Below are 19,439 nucleotides of genomic sequence, written 5' to 3'. Positions count from 1 at the left end.
GCGCTTGGAGCTGTCCACGGCACGCCTGATTAAAAAAAAAAAAAGGGCCCCCCTCATAGTCCAGCTGTGGCTTATGTGCATTTAATTAGTTTTATTAGCACGTCTCCCTGAGGCGCCCTCTGCTGGTCAACACGAGTCCCGCGGGCGTGTCGCACCTGCACCTGGGGATCTGCACCGGAGTTACCCAGCTCAGGCTCTGAAACTCAACTCCGCCCGGGTTGACTTCGAATTAGTGCTCACGTTTTGCACTCGTTGAAGCACAGGCTTGCAGAGGTCCCTCGACTTGGGCTCCGGGTGGACTCCCACTGGACTCTTGTCTGAAATCTCATCCCCAGGTCCACCAGCGGAGCCCTATTCCGATTTACTCATTTGTCCACCAAATATTGAGCCCTTACCGTACACCATGACCCTAAACCGTATTTTATCTGTTCATCAGATAATAGATGTTCAGGTGGTTTCCGCCTGTTTGTTGTGAATTGAGCCTCTGTGAACATGTGTGTATATGTATCTGAGTACCAATTTTGTTTCAGTACTAGTTTTTCAAATGATGTAAATTTGTTTGTTGCCCTTTATTTAAATTGGGGGAGATGCTTCATAAAACTACAATTCCCAGCCTGCCCGCCAGCTGTCAATTGCCAAGGATCCCCGTGTGAGCACAGGGTTGGGGTGGGGGAGTCTGTGCAGGTCATCTCCTCCCTCTCCCAGTCCATCTATCCTTACCTCAGCCACCTGGCCCCGGTGGCATTTGGGCCTGAGACCCCTCACCCCAGGGGTCTCTTGATGCCAGCGCCTCTTCCACCGCCAAGAGGAGGGAGGACCCCTCAGCCTGGCCCTGACAATGCTAGTGAGGTGAAGTCAGGTCACCCCTGAGCTTGCACTTACTAGATGCTCCCTCTGTACTCACTGACTGACCTTGGTTACTTACTCAACAAATATTTACCAAGGACCTACTATGTGAGTGCCAGACCCAGTGCGAGAGACATCAGTGAACAAAGCATAGATCCCCACCCTGGCAGTAGTAGCGTTCTAGGAGAGAGACAACAGGAGATCAGTAAAGGAGATACTTAAGTACAAGGCCGAGAGTGCTCTTCTGGAGAATGGGTGATAGGGAGAGTAGGGAGCTGGGGAAAGGGGTGGTCCATGGAGTCTGATGGGGAAGTGGAATTTGAGCAGTTCAAGGAGAAAGCCAAGCAGGCATCTAGGGTAAAGGCATTCCAGGCAGAGGGCACAATATGTGCAAAGGCCCCAGGGCAAAGGCGGCACCAGGCTTGTTGGAGGAACTGCAAGGAGGCCTGTGTGGCTGCACCTGAGTGAGTAAAGGGGAGAGAGGGAGAAGGTAACAGCGGAAGAGAGGGGGCAGGGGCAGGTCATGCAGGGCCTGGTTGGCCTCAGGGAGGACTTGGGCGATTCACCCTGGAGGGAGGTGGCAGCCTGGAGCGCTGAGTGCAGAGGAGGGCAGGGCCTGACTCACAGAAAATGATCACAGACGCCTTCTGGTGGCTCCAGCCGGGAAGGCAGACTGTGAGGGCCAGGGCGGGAGTCCGGATCAAGGGTTGGTCCAGGTGGGCCATGAGGTGGGATTAGGTGGAGGCAGGAGAAATGGACTGGTTCTGGGTATGTTTCAAAGGTAGATGTCCAGTTAGAATTCCAAATGGACCGGATGAGGGTGGTGAGACAAAGAGGGGAGTCAGGGGCGAGCCCAAAGATTTTGGCTGAAGCTGCAGTGACTGAAGGGGAGCAGACCAGAACAGACTAGGGGTGGGGCTGAGAACATCTCGGGTCTGGAGTTGAGGACGAGGTCCAGCTGGCATGGACCAGGGGGTGTCCTCAGCACACAGGGGACCTGAGCCTAGCGGGTAGGGCCAGGGGTCCTCGGGGCCACCTGCCGACGGAGCATTCAGGAGGCAGAGGGGAAATCTCCAATCTGCTTCCGGGGCCCATGATAGTGCGTCCAAGAGAGACTGAAGGGAGGGCCTGCACGTAAGGACCTCAAAGGGACAGAGAAGCCTGACAGCTTCTTGTCCCTGGAGCGGACAAGGGTCTAGGGAGCGACATCTGTGGGCTTTCGGGCCAGAATCCAGCAGAAAGGGAGTAAAAGGGTGCCAGATGGGGGCCATCTTAGAGTAAAGGGCTCCGTGCCGATTGGGGCGACCTTGACGGCCCCAAGGGCAGGACCTTGGGGAGGGGGTCGGACGGAGCAGGTGGCGCCATACCAGGGACGGCCGCCAGATGGCGAGGCTGCCGCCTTCCCGGGGCGAGAAGTGAGGAAACCGGTGCGGAGGGTCTACGCTCCCCGCACCACAGCCCCACCGGCCTTCTGGGCTCCGGAGACTGCAGAAATCTGGGATGCACTTTTCCCAAGAAGGGGTTCAGAGTTCTCACCAGTTTCTCAATGCTCTCGAGGCCCCTTTTCCTCCCAGCCCTCCACCCAATTGGGAGCCGGCAAACGTGAGCAGTCGGGCGGGGCACGGGTGGCCGCGTGAAAGGAAGCCGGGAATGCGGGGGACCCTCCGAGGAGGAGCCTTATAGAGCCCGCGAGTGGCCCGCGAGGAGCTGGCTCCTCCCGCCCCCGGAAAAGGGCGGGCAGCGGACGCCCCCAGGCGCCGTCACCGCGCCTTGGTTGCTGGGTAACGGAGAGGGAAGGCGGGCCGGGGGCGCAGCTGCGCGAGGCGTGGGTGCTGCTGGACTGCAGCGCGTGGCTGAGGGCGGGCTACCCCCTGGGCCTTAAGGCTGTCGGGCGTCACTATGCGTCCCTGTCAGTGGGTCCTTGCCAAGACCTCCACCGGGTCCCGGGACTCACTGCCTCAGTTTTTCCAAGAGGAGGCTGGGGACCACACTGACCAGGGGGACAGGGGAGTCCGAGGGCCCACCGGCTTGGAAAAGACCACACAGGCTCTGGAATCGGGTTTAAAAAAAGCGTATTTAATTAAATACCGGGATGAAGCCAGGCAGGGCAGGGGGCCCCCCCTCCCCCCATCTTGAGAGGCCAAACTGGCTGGAACCAGGTCCCAATGACCACCGGTCCCTCCAAGCCCCTGAACACTGGGAAGGGGCCAGGGACCTGGGTCCTCAGACCACAGTCCACCTTCTGTGGACAGGAACCGGCTGGGGCTGGGACAATCATAGGGCTGTCCAGACAGTCACAAAGGGAAACAAGGCCCTGGCACCACCCCCACCCCCAACTAAGGCATCTCACCAAGGGTTTTGGGCAGATGGACCAGCCCAGCAAGTACCTGCCCAGAAGATCCACCCGCCCCCCTCCCCAGGACCCCGGGCACCTGTCCCTGGATCCTGCCAGGGCCAGTGAGGGTCCGCACCAGTGCCATCCAAGTACCCCGGCCCCCAATGAGGACAGGAAGGTTCTGGAACAGATGGGGATGCCACAGACCTCCTGCAGCCCAAGGCAGGATAGGCCCTTTCAGGGTCTGGGACCGGGAGCCTGGGTCCCCTCCCCATTCCAGGGCGGGGGGTCTTCGGTCACTGTCCAAAATGAAATCCAGAGGCAGCCACAGTGGGAAGACACCAGGAGAGAGGTGGCATTTACCCTTCCCGATCCAAAGCTCAGTCCATGCAGACCCTCCCCCCACACCCCCTAAGGACAACAGACCACTCGTGGGGCCCAGATCAAGGAAGGGATTGGCGCCTGAAAAAATATTCTACCCGGTCCAAAAAAATCGAGCTATCCCAAGGAGGTTCTGGGATCAGCCCTCCTGCTTCCTCCCACATGGGCAGAACCTCAACCGAGGGTCTAGGGGCCCTGCTGCCCAGGGGGTCGTGCAAGGAAGAAGGGTGGGGGATGGTGCATTTCTCCCACTGGCTGTCCTGGCCCCAAAAAGAAGGGACTGATTGTCACGTGATGCTGCACAAGGCCAATGTCGGGGACTCTTCCCCTTCAGGAGGGGAGCTGGTCTCCCCCCCAAGTCTCTCTCACTCATACACTCGCACAACCACCCAGAGGGAGCAGTGCAGCCCCCACCCCAGCAGAGACAGGAAAATAAATAAGCCTGCATTCATACCCACCCATTGTACCCCCCCCAATGAGTTAAACTGCTCTTTGGCAGACCCCGTTTCTTTCCCCCACCACGAGTCTCAGAAGCAAAACGGGGACCCCTATGGAAACCCTACCACCTCCCCCCTTCCCTGCCCCGCCCTTGCTGCTGGGGAGCTAAATGTCCCCCCACCGTGGGTAGTGGGGCAGAACCTGTGGACACCTGAGATTGAGTACCCGAATGGGGGCAGCCGGGCTGCACCCCGTTTCCCTGAACGTCTCCATGGCTTTCAGTGGGGTGATGGGTGCCCCCCCTGGGGGGGAATGGGGGACAGGAGGCAGTCCGGGGGTAACCCCTGGTTCACCTATGGCTCTTTGCACACTTCATCCCAACCTGGAGAGAGGGGCCTGGGGGCCAAGTCTGAACACTGGTTAAGGGGTGCCTTTCCTGGGCCACCTCCCCCCAAAGCCCACACATCCCCCAAAGCAGGGAGGTGGCAAAGGGGTAAGGGGAATGCCTTCTGGCTACCCACCTGGGGTCCCTGTTTAACAGCTGGGAAGAGAGTTAACAATCATGGCTATATACAGACACGGGGCCCCAGCTACCCCTCAGGAACAAAACCTCCAAGGCCCGGATAACCCCGGTCCAGTCTCAGGCCCCCTCCTTGTCTTCTTGAAGGGGGCAGGGGCATTTGGGGGGCCCCTATGGGGTCACTGGAAGGGGCTGGACTGGCAGTCAGTCCGGCCCCGCCCCAGGCCCGGGACAGCAGACGTGTTGCTGGTGCTCCATGCCCAGGCCCAGCGGGGGCGTGCTCAGGGCGGCTGGACCAGGGCTCTACAGGCCGGTGGAGGCCGGGCTGGGCACCGGGCTGGGCGCGGGGCTGCCTGCCAGGCTGCAGGGCAGCGAGTCGCTGGGCGAGGTGCTGCGGGTGCCCGGGCGCCGGAGCAGTTCCGGGCGGAAGCCGGGGTGGCGGCGAGCGTGCTTGGTCAGGTGGTCGCTGCGTGTGAAGCGCTTGGAGCAGAGCGGGCAGGGGAAGCGCTTCTCGCCCGTATGCGTCCGGTGGTGGCGGGCCAGCTCGTCGGATCGCGCAAACTTCTTGTCGCAGCCTGGCCAGTCGCAGGCAAAGGGGCGCTCACCTGGGCGGAGGGGACAGAGGCCAGACAGAGTTCAGTGTGGGGAGAGGGGATATTCTCCCTTCTACTTCTTATGGCTAACAACCATTACAGACCCGGAGCAGGTGCCACAGGTTAAAGGAAAGAACCTAGAGTTCTCCCAGGCCTGCCTGCCCACTCCCCCACCCCCAGGACCGGCGCCACCTGGCTAACATGTGTCTCCTGGTGTACTTGCCACACACACGTGCCGGCTCTGGAAAGCAAGTTGACTTTCTGTGGGGGCTTCTCCTTATGCAAACGAGTCCTGCTGAACCCCACCCCGCGAAATTCCCTTATACCTCTCCGGTGGGGCATTCCCGCCCTCCCAGGTGCTGGCGGCCCCAGTTAACCCCCTTGCTTTTGGAAATGACCACCCGGCGCGCCGGTGTGAGCGTCGTCTGGACAGCTTCCCCTGCCTGACCGCTGACCCACATGGCCCTTCTATGAGCACAGGATACCAGCAAAAGGACCCGACCCCACCCCACCCCCACCCCGGGCCGCGCTCGAGGGGTGGGGAAAGGGACGCACGGACCACCGGGGACGCCCCAGGGTTAGGGCGCGGGAAGGGGCGGCGCCAGGAGGCAGCGCGGGACTCGTCCCGCCCCCGCGGAACAGACGGCGGGGAGGGGCGGGCCGCCGCCGGCAACTTCCTCCGCAGACCCCTCCCACCGCCGGGCCGGCCTCGCCCATCCTGCCCCTGCTGCCGCCATCCCTGCTCGCCGGTCCCCACCCGCTAATCCTGTGGGGATCCCTACCCCAGAACAGTGCCGCCCGACCCCTCATCTAACTCGGTCGCGAACCCGCAGCCTGTGTTGTCAGGTCTCCCAGGCTGACCGGGGGCACCCTCACCACGCCCCAGTCCCAGGGGCCGTGAGCACCCCCGTTTGCAACCTTTCGGACCCAGCGCCGGGTACCTGGGACTCTGGAACCCCCCGTCGTTATTTTGCCTAAAGACCAGGGGTTTTGAAGGGTGTTTGGGGGGTTGTGCAGATAGAATGTGGACACACGGGCAGAGTCACCCTTGGGCTTGAGAGACAACCCTCGTGGCACTGAGGGAGTCCAGCAGAGGAAGAGGGGACAGCCAGATGGGGGCAGGAAAGGAAGAGCCACAGGGGAGTCAGGGTGGTACCTCTTGTGTACATTGGAAGGCCCACACCGAGTACTGGATGGCTGGGACTGCAGTGACCCTAGCTGACCCTGCCTCAGGGGACCCACCTGAGGGGAAGTGTGACAGAAGAGTGTTCCCTCAAGCAGCACCCTCGTGGGGGATTGCAGAGCCAACCAGAAAGCAATGGCAGGGAGGGTATGACACACCCGCGGCCTTCGGGGAGCAGAGCCTGGATCCTCTCGGTGACCTAGTGACAGACATCTCTGATCTTAGCTCAAGGCCTGCTCCTGGGGAGAAGGGCTGGGAGGGGCGAGGGGTCAGGAACGCAGAGGGGCACTGGTGGGCTTCAGAGCAGCTTCTGCCCAGGACAGAGCTAGATTAACCCCCCATCCCTTTCTCCTGGCCTCACTCAGCCAGCCCTACCACCCACAGCCACGGAGAGGGATCAAAGGCCAGCAGGGCCTCCCCAAGAGAGTTTCTTGTGGGGTACCTGTGTTATGCCCACAGCTGAGGGAGGGCCCCAGGAGGCGGCAAACCCAGCTGTGCTGATGCTACCTCCGGTGGGGGGCGTCACAGACAAGTGTGCTGCTGGGGGGAGAGCAACTGTCCCCAAGACCACAGGTGGCCCCAAATCCCTGGGGGCTGTCGTCTCCACACCCCATGCCGCCCCTGCAACAAGCCAAGAGGCGGAGTCCGCAGCAGTTGGGGGAGGGGTCCCAGTGGGGACATACTCAACAGAATTTCAGGGCTCAAAACACCCACCCCGTTTGGCTCCTGAGGGCTGAAGTCTGGGGGAGGGGAGTCAGGTATGGGGTCAGGGCTGCAGCTTTAAACCCACCTGGGGCCTGGGGGAGCGATGCCCCTCGGAGGGGAACGCAGTCCTGTCGCCATCTTACAGGGCACAGGCAGGGTGCAGCAGAAGGGGAGGGGGCCATCCCACCGCTGGTGCGTCCCGCAGTTGGCTCACTTCCCCATTTCGAGCGGCGGGGCTGGTCCCACCCCACCCCCGCCCCGCAGCTCTACTTTGCAAGGAGCAGGTTACAAGCGCGGTGCCAGTGCCCGCAGGAGCCGGTCGAGAGCAGGGGCCGGTCGAGAGCAGCCCACGGGAACAGCTGCCGCACGTAGCTCAGCGGTGGCAGGGACAACCGCAGCCCAGCCCGCTCTACTCACGTGCTCCTGCCGCCAGGGCCGGGGGTCGCCTGCCAGCCCCGCCCCGCGCCGGCACGTGGATGGCAGGACGCGGGAGCATAGGCTTCCTGCCCCCACAACTTTGGGCGAATGCCTGCAAGATGCCAGGCCCTGACACCCTCTCACAGACACTGGCCGGGAGCAGGGGGCAACGCTCTCAAGGCTCAGAGCCGGCTCGCCCAGGTGCCACCACCTGTCTGCTCCGGCTAGACTGGGCGCGGGACGGGACGTGAATGGGGTGGGCGGGGCTGCAGTGGACTTGACCCTCTGATTTGGGCTGGGCCTGTGGGTGAGCTCAGGACAGCCGGAAAATGGAGGCCAGGAGGTCCTGGAGACCTGTCAGAGGGGAGCCTCAAAAGGTGGTACCATGCTCCAGGCCTGGTTCAGCCTGCCCCACCTTCACCCAGGGAGAGAGTGTGGGACCTCCCTGGGCTGGGAAGGGGGCCAGGGCCAAGGGTCTGACAGCTAACCTGCACTATAACCTCCTGAGGTCATCTTTAACCTAAGAGTTGAAGATGGAAGTGTGGCCCGCAGCTAACACTTGCACAAATGCCCACCTACCGGGTGGGCTGGGCTGGGGGAGGGGCCCATGGAAGGAAGCATTTCAAGAGAGCTGGGGAAGCTGGAGCTGCAGCAGATGGGGGGCGGCGGGCGAGGCGGCGTGAGGCCTGAGAGGCCGCAAGGAACCCAGAGAACAGAACAGAGATGCCACTGAAAGCTGAAGGACTGATGGTGAGGACTGCAGGGCAGGGCCCAGGATCCTCCAGCCACTCGCCATCCTGATGTCTTAAAAAAAAACAATCTGCGGGAAGTTCATCTGCTCTGCGACCTTAAACACTCATTAAACTTTGCACCCCACCCCCACCCAAGACTTCCCTCCTAGCCCTACTCCTGCAAGTTTTCCATTTCTTCTTCTTTTTTTCCCTTAAGTTTTTATTTATTTATTTTTTGGCCAATGGCAGCATATGGAGCTCCCAGGCCAAGGATCAGATCTGTGCCTTTGCTGCAGCAACACCACATTCTTAACCCACAGTGCCGGGCTGGGGATCGTCCCAGGGATCCCAACACACCATCAATCCCATTGCCACAGCAGGAACCCCAAGTTTTCCATTTCTTTGGCTCAGCTGTGTTGCCACCAAAAGCATAAGCAGAGGTCTCCCCCGCCCTCAACTCCCCATGTGGAACTTGGCAGCAAATCCCATCAATGCCCCATCAAATTACCTCCAGCTCCCACCCTGGCTCCTCTCAGCTCCAGCCCCCAGCTCAGGCGTGGACTGGTGCAGTAGCCAGTGAGTGGGCTGGTATCTGGGCTGCCCAGTCTGTGCTCTGCCCCCTGGTTCAGAGTCAAAGCTGAAATCTTTACCTTAGCCTGGGCTCCTCTGTAGCCCCACTAGTTGCTCCTCACACACTAGGTTCCTGCCACCTGGAACCTCCCCCATGTCACTCGTCACACACTAGGTTCCTGCTCCATGTCACCCTTCAGTGCAGTCTCTCTCTCCTGCTGGTGTACCTCCCCCTCCACTGTCTCCCACATCTCAGCTTTTCTTATCCTTGTGCCCAGTCTCTTGGTGTGAAATCTGCCCCATGTCCCATTGTAAAGCTGAGGGCACAGGCCTGACACACCGTGGGGTACTTAATATATCCATGCAAAGTCTACAGACCCAGAGAAGGGCGCTCAGCTCACGGGTTCCAGCAGGCGCTAATGGCTAACCAGCTAGCCACGATCTGGTCTACTCCCGTCCCTCAGGTAGGATCTGTGGCTACCCCCCATTTATTTAAAAGGTGGGCCCCCTGCTACCAGCTCTCCTCACTCCCAGAGAACCCAGGCTACCCTGACTTACTTCCCCACCTAGACAGGCATCTCTGCCACAGAGGGGGACACTCTCAGTCCTGGGGCACCGCTCCCACAGGCTCCCCAGAGCATGTTTGTTCCAGAGGCCTGCTGTTCTGGAAACAGGACTGGGGGGGGGGGGCCTCTCTAGGAGGCCAGCTCTTCGTGCTGGTATCATGTGCCAACTCCCGGGCCATCTGGGCCACCTTTATCAGGAAGCCTGGGTGGGGGCTGGTTATCGCCCCCCACAATGTGGGGGTGCTCCACCCCCACCCCCAGCTAGGGCACCGGCACTATGGCCAATCCCAGCTGCTCACCAAACCCCAATGCTGGAGGAGGGGGCGAAGTGGGGAGGCAGTCCTGGGCACTTGCACCCCTTGGGCATGGCACTGCCCCTCCAGATAAACCACTGGGACTCCTGAGCCCCACCTCGTCCTGGAGAGCTCACAAGCTTTGCTCAGATAGCCCTGGGGGGATGTGGTGACCATGTCCCCTCTGGCCTCAGTTTCCCCATCTGCCTCTCCTCCTGGGGGTCTACTCAACAAATACCACCCCTAACCCCAGCTTGGGCTGCTAAATCAACAAACGGGGTTACCGTAACTGCCTCTTGTCCCCCATGTCTGGGGCTTCCCCCTCCCACCCAATCGTGGACAAGCACACCTCTCTCCCTCCCACACAGCTCCCCCAAACCCCTCTCCCATCCTAATCCCTTCCTCATAAACGGATTTTCCCCTGCTGGGAGGCCTGCCTCCCCACCCACCCCTACCCTGCCCTTGGGATTAAAGGGAACACTCACCTCACACTTACCTCCCTGGCCCCCTCCCCACCTCCCACTGCAGCCTCGCAGCAGCAGCCTCCCAATCTTCACCGAGGGCCCCTGCCCCCACCCCCTGCAGCCGGGTGGTGTCCCTTTGCTTAGGACACACCCTTCCCCACTTCTTCCAACCTCTTCCTCCGGGAAGCCTTTTCCTCCATCACCGCTGCTGTCAACAGCCCCCAATGTTCTAGGAGCCCCATGGAAAGGGCACTGGGCCATGCCCACAGTGCCTCGCACACACAGAAAACCCTCAGCGACTTCTCAGGCTTAAGCAGACAAGGTTTTACAGGGGGTCTCAACTGGAGGTGAAACCACAACCCCCAGGGATCACTGGGTGATGTCTGAGGACATTTGTCCTTGTCACAACTGGGGGTGCACCTAGCATCCAGTGGGTGGGGGCCTGGAAGGCTGTCCAGCACCCCCCACAGTGGCCAGGACGCCCCAGATGGAGAATGACCCAGACTCAAAGTCGGCAGCTCAGAGGGGGGGGCCCCGGACTAACTGCTCCAGATCCAGATCTAAGCCCCCGTGAGAGGAGGGTCTGAGCCCCCCAGAAGGTGCTGTGTGCTGGGGGCTCTGGGACAGGGGAGCAGTCCAGAGATGGAGGAGGCTGAGAGAGCAAGTAGACTGCCAGCCTCTCCTCCACCCCCGCCCCACCTCCCTCCAGCTCCCTCGGTATCCACGGCAACCGTGTCAACATCTCCTGCAGCTTCCAAGTCTTTCCCTGCCCCAAGCCAGAGTCAGGAGACCTCATTCTGGGCCAGGGGCTGCAGGCCAGACGAAAGGACTAAAGCACAGACCTCCTCACTTCCCTGCAGCTGGCGGGGGGGGGGCGCCTGTGAAAGACCCCGTGGCCTCTCCTGGCTTCCCCACTCCAACCCTCTCTGCCAAATGGAACAGCGAAGATGGGGGCACCACACTCCACTTGCCTGACTCCTGCTGTGCCCGGTGGCTCATCTGTAAAATGGGGCCAGGCCAGGATGGGAATTCTCTTCACAGAAAGGAGGGCGGTCAGGCAGAGACAGGTGGGACAGGACACCCTCCCAAAGACCCTCAGGGAACACCGGCTCAGCAGGGTTCCTCAGCAGATTCCACCCCAGGCTAGCCCCCATCAGTGGACAACACCATACACACAAGCATGGCTTCCCCACCCCTCAACAGGCACAAGGGCAGCTGCCCCCTCCCCTGGGGGCTAGAAAAGCCAAAAAACCTGAACGAAGACCCTGGGCAGGGTTTAGAGGTTCTGGGGGCCAGAAAGGTAGGGAATTAATCATGAAGCACGGGGGTGCCCCAAACCCTCCAGGACCAAATCAAGGGTGCCTGGGTGCAGGCTTTCACTCCCAGAAATGTCATTTTTATCAAGGGGGCTTCGGGACAGCACATCTGCAAGCACAGGTCCCTCAGGGGGCAAGGCACAAGGGCTGGCACCCTGCCCCCCATCACTGGGACACCCTGACTGACCCCGGGGCCTCGGTTTCTCATTAAAAACAGGAACAGCAATGCTGAGATCCAGATCTTTGACTAGGAGTCTTTCCTTCCTCATGGGCTTAGGGGGGCGGCCAACACTGGCTGAGGGCCTAGGGGGCTTCTGAGGATCCCAGGAAACGCTGGGAAAATGTCCCTCAGGAGCCATAATGTGAGGTGCACTGGCCGCCCTCTTTCACCAGACCCAGGAAGTCTGACAACATAAAAAAACAAAAACAACCAAACCAGGGAACTGGAGGGTATCAGCGGCATTCAAGGGTCATGGCATCCCTGTTTCCACCACACTGCTGGGACCAACCCTGCTTACCCCCACCTTCTCCGCGTGTTCCTACAATGGGAGCAGGTCCACCGAGCCGCGCGGACACACGCCGCTGCCTAACGTGACCCCCATAAGGATCCCTCAGGGGAAAGCGGCCACAAAGCCTTTCATACAGACAGAAAACAGACCTGCAAGGACTAGATCGTGTGCTATCAACTGACAGAGCCCTAAATCCAAGTGCACGCCCACCCAGTCGCCCCTGACCTTCCCAACCAAAGGAAGACCGCCAATGCTCAAACCCTGGCTGCCGACCAAGGCCCACCATCCCCTGCCTCCCAGCACAGGAAAAAATGCTGAGGATGAGACTCCATGGGGGACACTGGGGGAGGATCCACAGGAGGAAAAGGAGGCCAGCGCCTCCTGCCTCCAGTTTCCCCTAGAGGCCCAATCCCTACACCCGGGTGGGCTGAGACATGACAGTGTCGCCAAATCCACCCCCTACCGGCTCCTGCAGCAGGTGGGGGGAAATGCGGTGAGGACGTAACACCCTCAGGGATCTCCCTCCTCCGCAGACTCAGGCCCTAACCCGCATTTCCAGCCCACCTTCCGCCTATTAACACAGGAAAAGGAAAAGGAAACGTGCCCGGCACCCCCTTAACCTGGCCCCGCACCAGGCGCTCAGCCGCCCTCTGGCGTGAATCCTCGCGGCTACCCCGGAGGCAGCGCCGCGACTCCTTCTGCTTTTCTACAGATAAGAAAATCGAGGCATGGGAAGGAAAAATAACCTCACAGCTGGACGTGCCCAACACTCAAATTCGAAACCAAAAGAAAAGAGAAATGAAGCCGAAAACGAAGAGGCCCGAGAGGCCGGATCCACCAGCAGACCCCGCCGCCACACGCGCCGCGCCCCCCCCAGCTCCTGCCTCCGCGCCCGCCATCCGCTCACAGCCTGCCCGACCGCGTGGCCGCCACGCCCCCCGCGCGCGCCCCACCCACTGAGGCCCCGCCCTCCCGGCCGGCGCGGCAGCAGCACGGGCGCGCCCCCCTCCCCGCCCCCGACGCGCCACGCAGTTTCGGGGTCCCAGCGGGGGAGGGGGCACGGGAGGCCGCCCCCGCGCGGACCGAGCGCGCGGCCGGGCTCACCTGTGTGCGTCCGCAGGTGCGACTTGAGGTGGGAGGATTTGTAGTACGCCTTGGCGCAGCCCGGGAAAGGACAGCGGTGGCTCTTGGCCGCGGCGGGCGCGGCGCCGGGGGCGCGGCCAGAGGACGGGGACGAGGCGGCCGAAGAAGACGAGGCCGGCGATGCGCCCCCCACAGCGGCGCCGGGCCCGCCGCGCAGGTCGGCCAGAATGCTGGCGGCCAGCAGGTGGGGTGCGGCGGCGGCGGCGCCGGGGCCTGGGGCGACGGGAACCGGCGGCGGCGGTCCCGGGGGCCCGGGTGGGGCGGCCTCGCGGCGCGGCGCGCGCACATCTAGGCCGGTGGCCGAGCCCGCGCCCTCGGGGCCCGGCCGACCGCGGTGCACCACGGCGCCCGAGGAGATAGCCATGAGCACGTCGGCGGCGAAGTAATCCACGCACGCCACGGCTGCCGACATGCCAGGCAAGGGCGCGCGGCGCGGCCGAGCAGGCGGAGCGGAGGCGGCGGGAGCAGCGCCCGTCCGGCCGGCAGCGGCTGCTCGAGTGCGGGAGGCGGAGGAGGTGGAGGAGGAGGCCGGCGCGCGCCGCCGCCGCCGCCGCCCGCGCTCGGCCCGCCCCGCCCCGCCTGACGCGCCCTGACGCACCGGAGCCCGCGGGGGCGGCCGCGGCCCGCCCCGCCCGGAGGACGCCCCCTCGGGGCGCGCGGCCACGCCCCCCGCCCGGCGCGCCCTCCACCACTCTACCCGCCGCGCGAGGCCGCCGGGGGGCGGGGCCCTGGGCGAAGGAGCCGCCCCCTCGGTGCGCCCACTCGAGCCCTGGAGCACGCCCCCTCCCCCTTTCCCGAGAGCGCCTTCTATACGCGAGGTGCCTTCCACACGGGCGCGGCCGCCCGCCTCCCGGTCCGCTACCCGCAGCACCAGTTCCTCACGCCAGGAGGCTCCGCCCCGTCCCCGGTACGGTCCCACCCCCGGAGCGCGCCCCGCCCCATCCCGGCACGCCCCTCCCTCCTCGGACGGGCGCGCCCATCCCTGCTCGGCGCGCGCCCCGCCTCCTCGCGGGCTCGCCCACCCCCGCTGGTGCGCGCGGCCGGCGGGAGCCCTCCCCTTCCCCGGGCTCTTCCACCCCTGCCCGGGCGCGCCCCAGGTCGCGATGGGGAAGGGCTCCGCTCCCCACGTGGCCCGGTGGGGTGCGGAAGCGGCCAGCCCCGCCCCCTGGCCACGTGCGCGACCCTCCCCCCTCACGTCCTCCCGGGCCTTTGGCCCTGCTAGACCGCGCTCGCCTGTGTCCCGTCGCACCCTTTTGTCCGGGGTCCCACTCGCCATTCCCTGGGATCCGAAGCTAGACGGGGGTGGGGGGGGGGTGGCCACTCCCGGCCTGGCTGAGTCGAGCGAGCCTGCGCTCTTTCCTCTTTTTGCGCCCCATTCGAGAGTCACTAGGTGAGGAGGGCCAGGGTCACAAAGGGCGGGGCTCGGTGCTTTGATGGGGCAGAGTATCCCATCCTTGCTGGGACATAGGAACGTCGCTTCCCGGTGCCCGGGATGGGGAAAGTGGGGCCTCGCCAAGCTTCCGAGGACGTCCAGCCCAAATTGTTTAATTTGGAACGCAGATGCCCGGGGTCCGCCTGAGCCGCAGGCCTGAGTCGGCAGGCGCGTGGAAATGGGGCGATGGGGTGGCCCCCTCCAGTGCGACCACGCCCCTGCCCCTTCCTAGGCGGGCCACGGGGGCTGTGCAGTGACCGGAGCGGCCTCCAGGGGGCCTTCCTGCACGGGTTCCAGTCGGCTCACTAACCCTCCCTGGGTTGATGTGAACAGTACTTTATACTCACCCACCCCACCTGCAAACCCCTCCCCGCCACACCAACCCGCACACTAGCCCGACATGGCCTCATTTCAGCTACTCGTTACCAGGCTGGTCACTGTCCCATGGGTACCCCTGGTCTAGACCTGACCACGATTGGTGGTGCCAGCTTGTGCCAGCTCCTTTTGGGCACTTGCCCTTGCACAAGGCTGGACAGGGAGGAGGAGCACTGAAGTACCGATTTCAGGCTGCAGACAGTACATGCAACACCATCCTTTGGAGCTGAGCCCACTCCAAAGGACCACTATCCAGGTGAGCACTGGGGGGCACTTGTGGTCAGCATTCCTACTGGCCTGGGTCTCCTGTGCCTTTGAAGCCTAGAGGGTAGACCACCTGGGCAAGCCCCCACCCTCCACCATCTCACCAGCTGTCTGGGGCCTCAGAGCACCAGCCACTGACTGGTCTTTCCCAATCCTTAGGCCTGGTCTCCCACAAGTCAGGAAGGGCTTTGCAGGTCCCCCTCCCTGCCTCCCAGCTTACCCCAGCACATGGGAAGAATCAGGGCAAGAAAAGAGGCCAGGACCCTTTGTTGGTTCCTTCCACTGATGTTTATTGGACCCAGAGCAAGATACCTTTGTGGCCTTACCCTCTGGGGGCTCACAGTCTAGAGTATGATGATGTCACAGGTGGAAGGTCACAGAGCTGACAAGTGAAGGAGATAGGGGCAACATCCCAGAGAGGGCTCTACCTGGGGTCTGAAAGTCAAGTAGGCAATCGCAATAGGGAGAGCCATGGCAAAGAAGAAATCAGGACCATGGGACCCAGACAAAACCTCCTAGAGCCCCTGGTGGACACCCACTCCCAGAGAAACACAGGGTCTTGGACCCATGACTTTTATTTGGGGGCCCACACTCTGCCCGTGGTGTTTCTTGTTCACACCTTGGGTGGCCTGCGGAGCCTCTTGCCCCCCCTTCCCTCCTCCCCATGCTCATTTCTGCCTTGTGTGCTGTCACCTTATCCTCACTATGACCCTTGAGTTGCCACCCCCATTCCATAGGTGAAGAAATCCAAGTTCCCTGGTGGCTCAGCAGGTTAAAGATTTGGTGTTGTCACTGCTGTGGTGCAGGTTTGATCCCTTGCCCAGGAACTTCCCCATGCCTCAAGTGCGGCCAAAAAAGTAAAAAGGAGAATAAGATATTAGGGCTGGGAGAGGACCCAGAAGTGGCCTGAAGCATCTGGACCATGTGCAAAGCTAAGAGGCAGCAGAAGGTTTGGGGGCCTGAGCTTCTCTCCTGGCTGGTCTCCCACATGGCAATCAGTCCTTTCTTCAAGCCTCAGTTTCTTCCTCTGTAAATGGGGGCTCATCTCCAGCCTTCCCTCACAGCACTAAGAGGCTCGGGGGTGGGGGCTCTTACCAGGCCACAGGGCCTATGGGGCGGGGCCAAGGTGAGCAGGAGGCTGACATGGATGTGTAGAAGAGGGAGGCCTCAGGGGGGTAAGAGCATAAGGTTGGTGCTGGAGATGAGAAGGCCACATAAAGTGGGTGGTGTCCAGAGCATCAATGCCCTGGTCCAGACAGTTCAGGGGCAGATTGAAGGCTTGCATATGTAAACACGTGTGTACAACACTCGTCTATATGCACAGACATGCTGAAAGGGCCATAGGTTTTGGGTTTTTTGTTTTTTATTTTTTTGCTTTTTAGGGCTGGACCTACAGCATATGGAAGTTCCCAGGCTAGCAGTCTAGTTGGAGCTGCAGCCACCGGCCTACACCACAGCCACAGCAACTCAGGATCCGAGCCACATCTGTGATCTACACCACAGCTTACGGCAACGCTGAATCCCCGACCCACTGAGCAAAGCCAGGGATTGAACCCCCATCCTCATGGATGCTAACTGGATTCATTTCTACTGCGCCACAACGGGAGCTCCAGCCATTTTTTTTTTTTTTTTTTTTGCTGCACTTGCAGCATGTAGAAGCCATTTTCTTGCAGTATGTTCAAGCCAGGGGTCGAACCCATAACACAGCAGTGACAATGCTGGATCCTTAACCCACTGAGCTACCAGGGAACTCTGTGCCTTTTTAATAGGACTTTCTGTATAGTTCAATCTTTTCTTTTTTTTTTTTGGTCTTTTTGCCTTTTCTAGGGCCGCTCCCGTGGCACATGGAGGTTCCCAGGCTAGAGGTCTAATCGGAGCTGTAGCCGCCGGCCTACGCCACAGCCATAGCAAAGTGGGATCCGAGCCACGTCTGCAACCTACACCACAGCTCATGGCAACACTGGGTTCTTAACCCACTGAGCAAGGCCAGGGATCGAACCCACAACCTCATGGTTCCTAGTCGGATTCGTTAACCACTTAGCCACTATGGGAACTCCTAGTTCAATCTTTTCTTTAAATCCGTGTGCTGCATTTATTCTGTTTTCTTTAAAATGTCAGCAGGTATGCAAGCAGTGCAATTATGGGCAATGGGTGCTTTCCTTTTATAGTCCTCTGTATGAAAAATTATTTTCTAAACAACTCCCTTCCCTTTAGTGTGGACTGATCAGGGAATCCTGGGGCCCTCACCCTAGCTAATAGGTCAAGGTCAACTTCAGGGCAGTATCAGGGACCCCTGGTGGGAGGTGCTGAGGAGGGTACCTCACCTTGGCATGTTCTTCCTCAAATCCAGAAGTGGTTTGACCTCAAGAAAACCTCAGATGGGCCCAGATTAGGGGGCTTTTTACCAAACACCCAACCAGTCCCAAACTGTCTAGGTCATGAAAAACAAGGGAACACTGGAGCAGTGTCACAGATTTTAATAGACTAAGGACACACGATGTCTAAACAACAGGTGGGTTCCTGGGATGGACAGTGGGGCAGAAAAGGATGTCAGTGGGAAAACTGCTGAGACAGGAGTGAAGACCGAAGCATGTAAATGGGCAGGAGCCCAAGACTGTTCTTGGTTCTGACAAGACGGCCCTGGGAGGGCACTGTGGGGAAGGGAAGACATGACACCTTTTCTGGAAATCCCAGATTAGTCCAAGATGAACCTCTGAAAGCAAACAGGAAGAGTGGGTGCATCCACTTAGGATCCTAGCATCTGACATCAGAGGCACCCTTGGAATCTGACATCATCACCACTTTTGTAGAGAGCCAGCAAAACAGTAAATGTGGTACCTTTGACCCAGCAATTGCACTCCTGAAAAAATACCCTAAAATTATTCTTCAGGAAATAGGTGTGCCTGTGTATGGCTCTGCTGTGATAAAGGGAAGAAAGGAGAACCCATGGGGGGTCATTGTGTCATGGAGCGTATGGTCACGAGAGATCCAGAACACAGTGTCAGCAGCGGATGTGGTAGGGGGTCTGGGGAGCAGGTGATCTGGCAGCACACACCCATTTCTGCCACCTGCCTACGGCTGTGACCCCCACCTCCTGTGTGGGTCCTGCTCTTACAATACAAGAGCCCCCACACTACTGGAGCATGGAGCTGCTGGTCCAGCAGGGTGTTATACTCTGACCACAAAGCATTTTTAGAATCCAGGTACATTACATGAGCTCCCTCGTGGCCTAGTGTTTAGGACTTGGTGCTTTCACCACTGTGGCCTGGGATCAATCCCTCCTCTGGGAACTGAGATCCCACATCAGGCTCCTGCACATCGTGGCTAAAAAATAATAATAATATTAAAATAAAATTTAATAATAGGAGTTCTCCTGTGGAGCAGTGGGTTAAGGATCCAGTGTTGTCAGTGCAGCAGCCCGAGTCACTATTGTGACACAGGTTCCATCCCTGGCCTGGGATCTTCCACATGCCACTGGCGTGGCCCCCCCACCAAAAAAAATTTTTTTTTAACTTTTTTGTTTGTTTTTGTCTTTTTGTCTTTTAAGGGCTGCACCTGCAGCATATGGTGGTTCTCAGGCTAAGGGTCCAATCAGAGCTGTTGCCGCCAGTCTATGCCACACCAACACCAGATCCGAGCTGCATTTTCGACCTACGCCACAGCTCGCGGCAATGCTGGATCCTTAACCCACTGAGCGAGGCCAGGGATAGAACCTGCAACTTCATGGTTCCTAGTCAGAATCGCCTCCCCTGCAACACGACGAGAACTCCTTAAACTTTTTTTTTACAATCATCGCATTTTGTATTCTCCTCTGTAATGCATCCATGTTGATTTCTTTTTCTTTTTCTTTTTTTGGTCGGTCACAGCCATGGCACGTGGAAGTTCTCCAGTCAGGGATCAAACCTACACCAGTTTCAATCTGTGCCACAGCTGCAGCAATGCCTGATCCTTAACCTGCTGCACAACAGGTTAAGTTGTGAGACCTTTCTTTCTTTTTTGTCTTTTTAGGGCCTCACTGCAGCGTATGGAAGTTCCAGGCTAGGGGTCCAATCAGAGCTGCAGCTGCTGCCCTACACCACAGCCACAGCAATGCCAGATCCAGACAGTATCTGCAACCTATACCACAGCAAATGGCAACGCTGGATCCTTAACCCACTGAGCGAGACCAGGTATAGAACCCATGTCCTCAAGGATATCAGCTGGGTTCATTACTGCTGAGCCACAACCGGAACTCCTTTTTTTTTTAAGGGCCATACCTGGGGCATATGGAGGTTCCCAGGCTAGGAGGTGAATAGGAGCTGTAGCCGCTGGCCTACTCCTCAGCCACAGCAACACCAGATCCAAGCCGAATCTGCAAC

At 60.1% G+C, this 19,439-nt stretch overlaps 1 protein-coding gene across 1 annotated transcript; it reads right to left on the bottom strand.

Moving 5' to 3' along the window:
* Positions 1–2,901: 2,901 nt before the first annotated feature.
* On the bottom strand, positions 2,902–13,525 carry KLF16 (KLF transcription factor 16). The gene is made up of 2 exons (XM_047777664.1): positions 12,972–13,525; positions 2,902–5,125 (listed from the first exon to the last, which is right to left on the bottom strand). The coding sequence occupies exons 1-2, from the start codon at positions 13,420–13,422 to the stop codon at positions 4,824–4,826; spliced, it is 753 nt and encodes a 250-aa protein (XP_047633620.1). The 5' UTR covers positions 13,423–13,525; the 3' UTR covers positions 2,902–4,823.
* Positions 13,526–19,439: the final 5,914 nt, after the last annotated feature.

This window comes from Phacochoerus africanus, chromosome 4, assembly GCF_016906955.1.
Source record: "Phacochoerus africanus isolate WHEZ1 chromosome 4, ROS_Pafr_v1, whole genome shotgun sequence".
Lineage (NCBI taxonomy): Eukaryota > Metazoa > Chordata > Mammalia > Artiodactyla > Suidae > Phacochoerus > Phacochoerus africanus.
The sequence above is the reverse complement of the archived record's forward strand: the minus strand, read 5'-3'. Positions and strand labels throughout refer to the sequence as shown.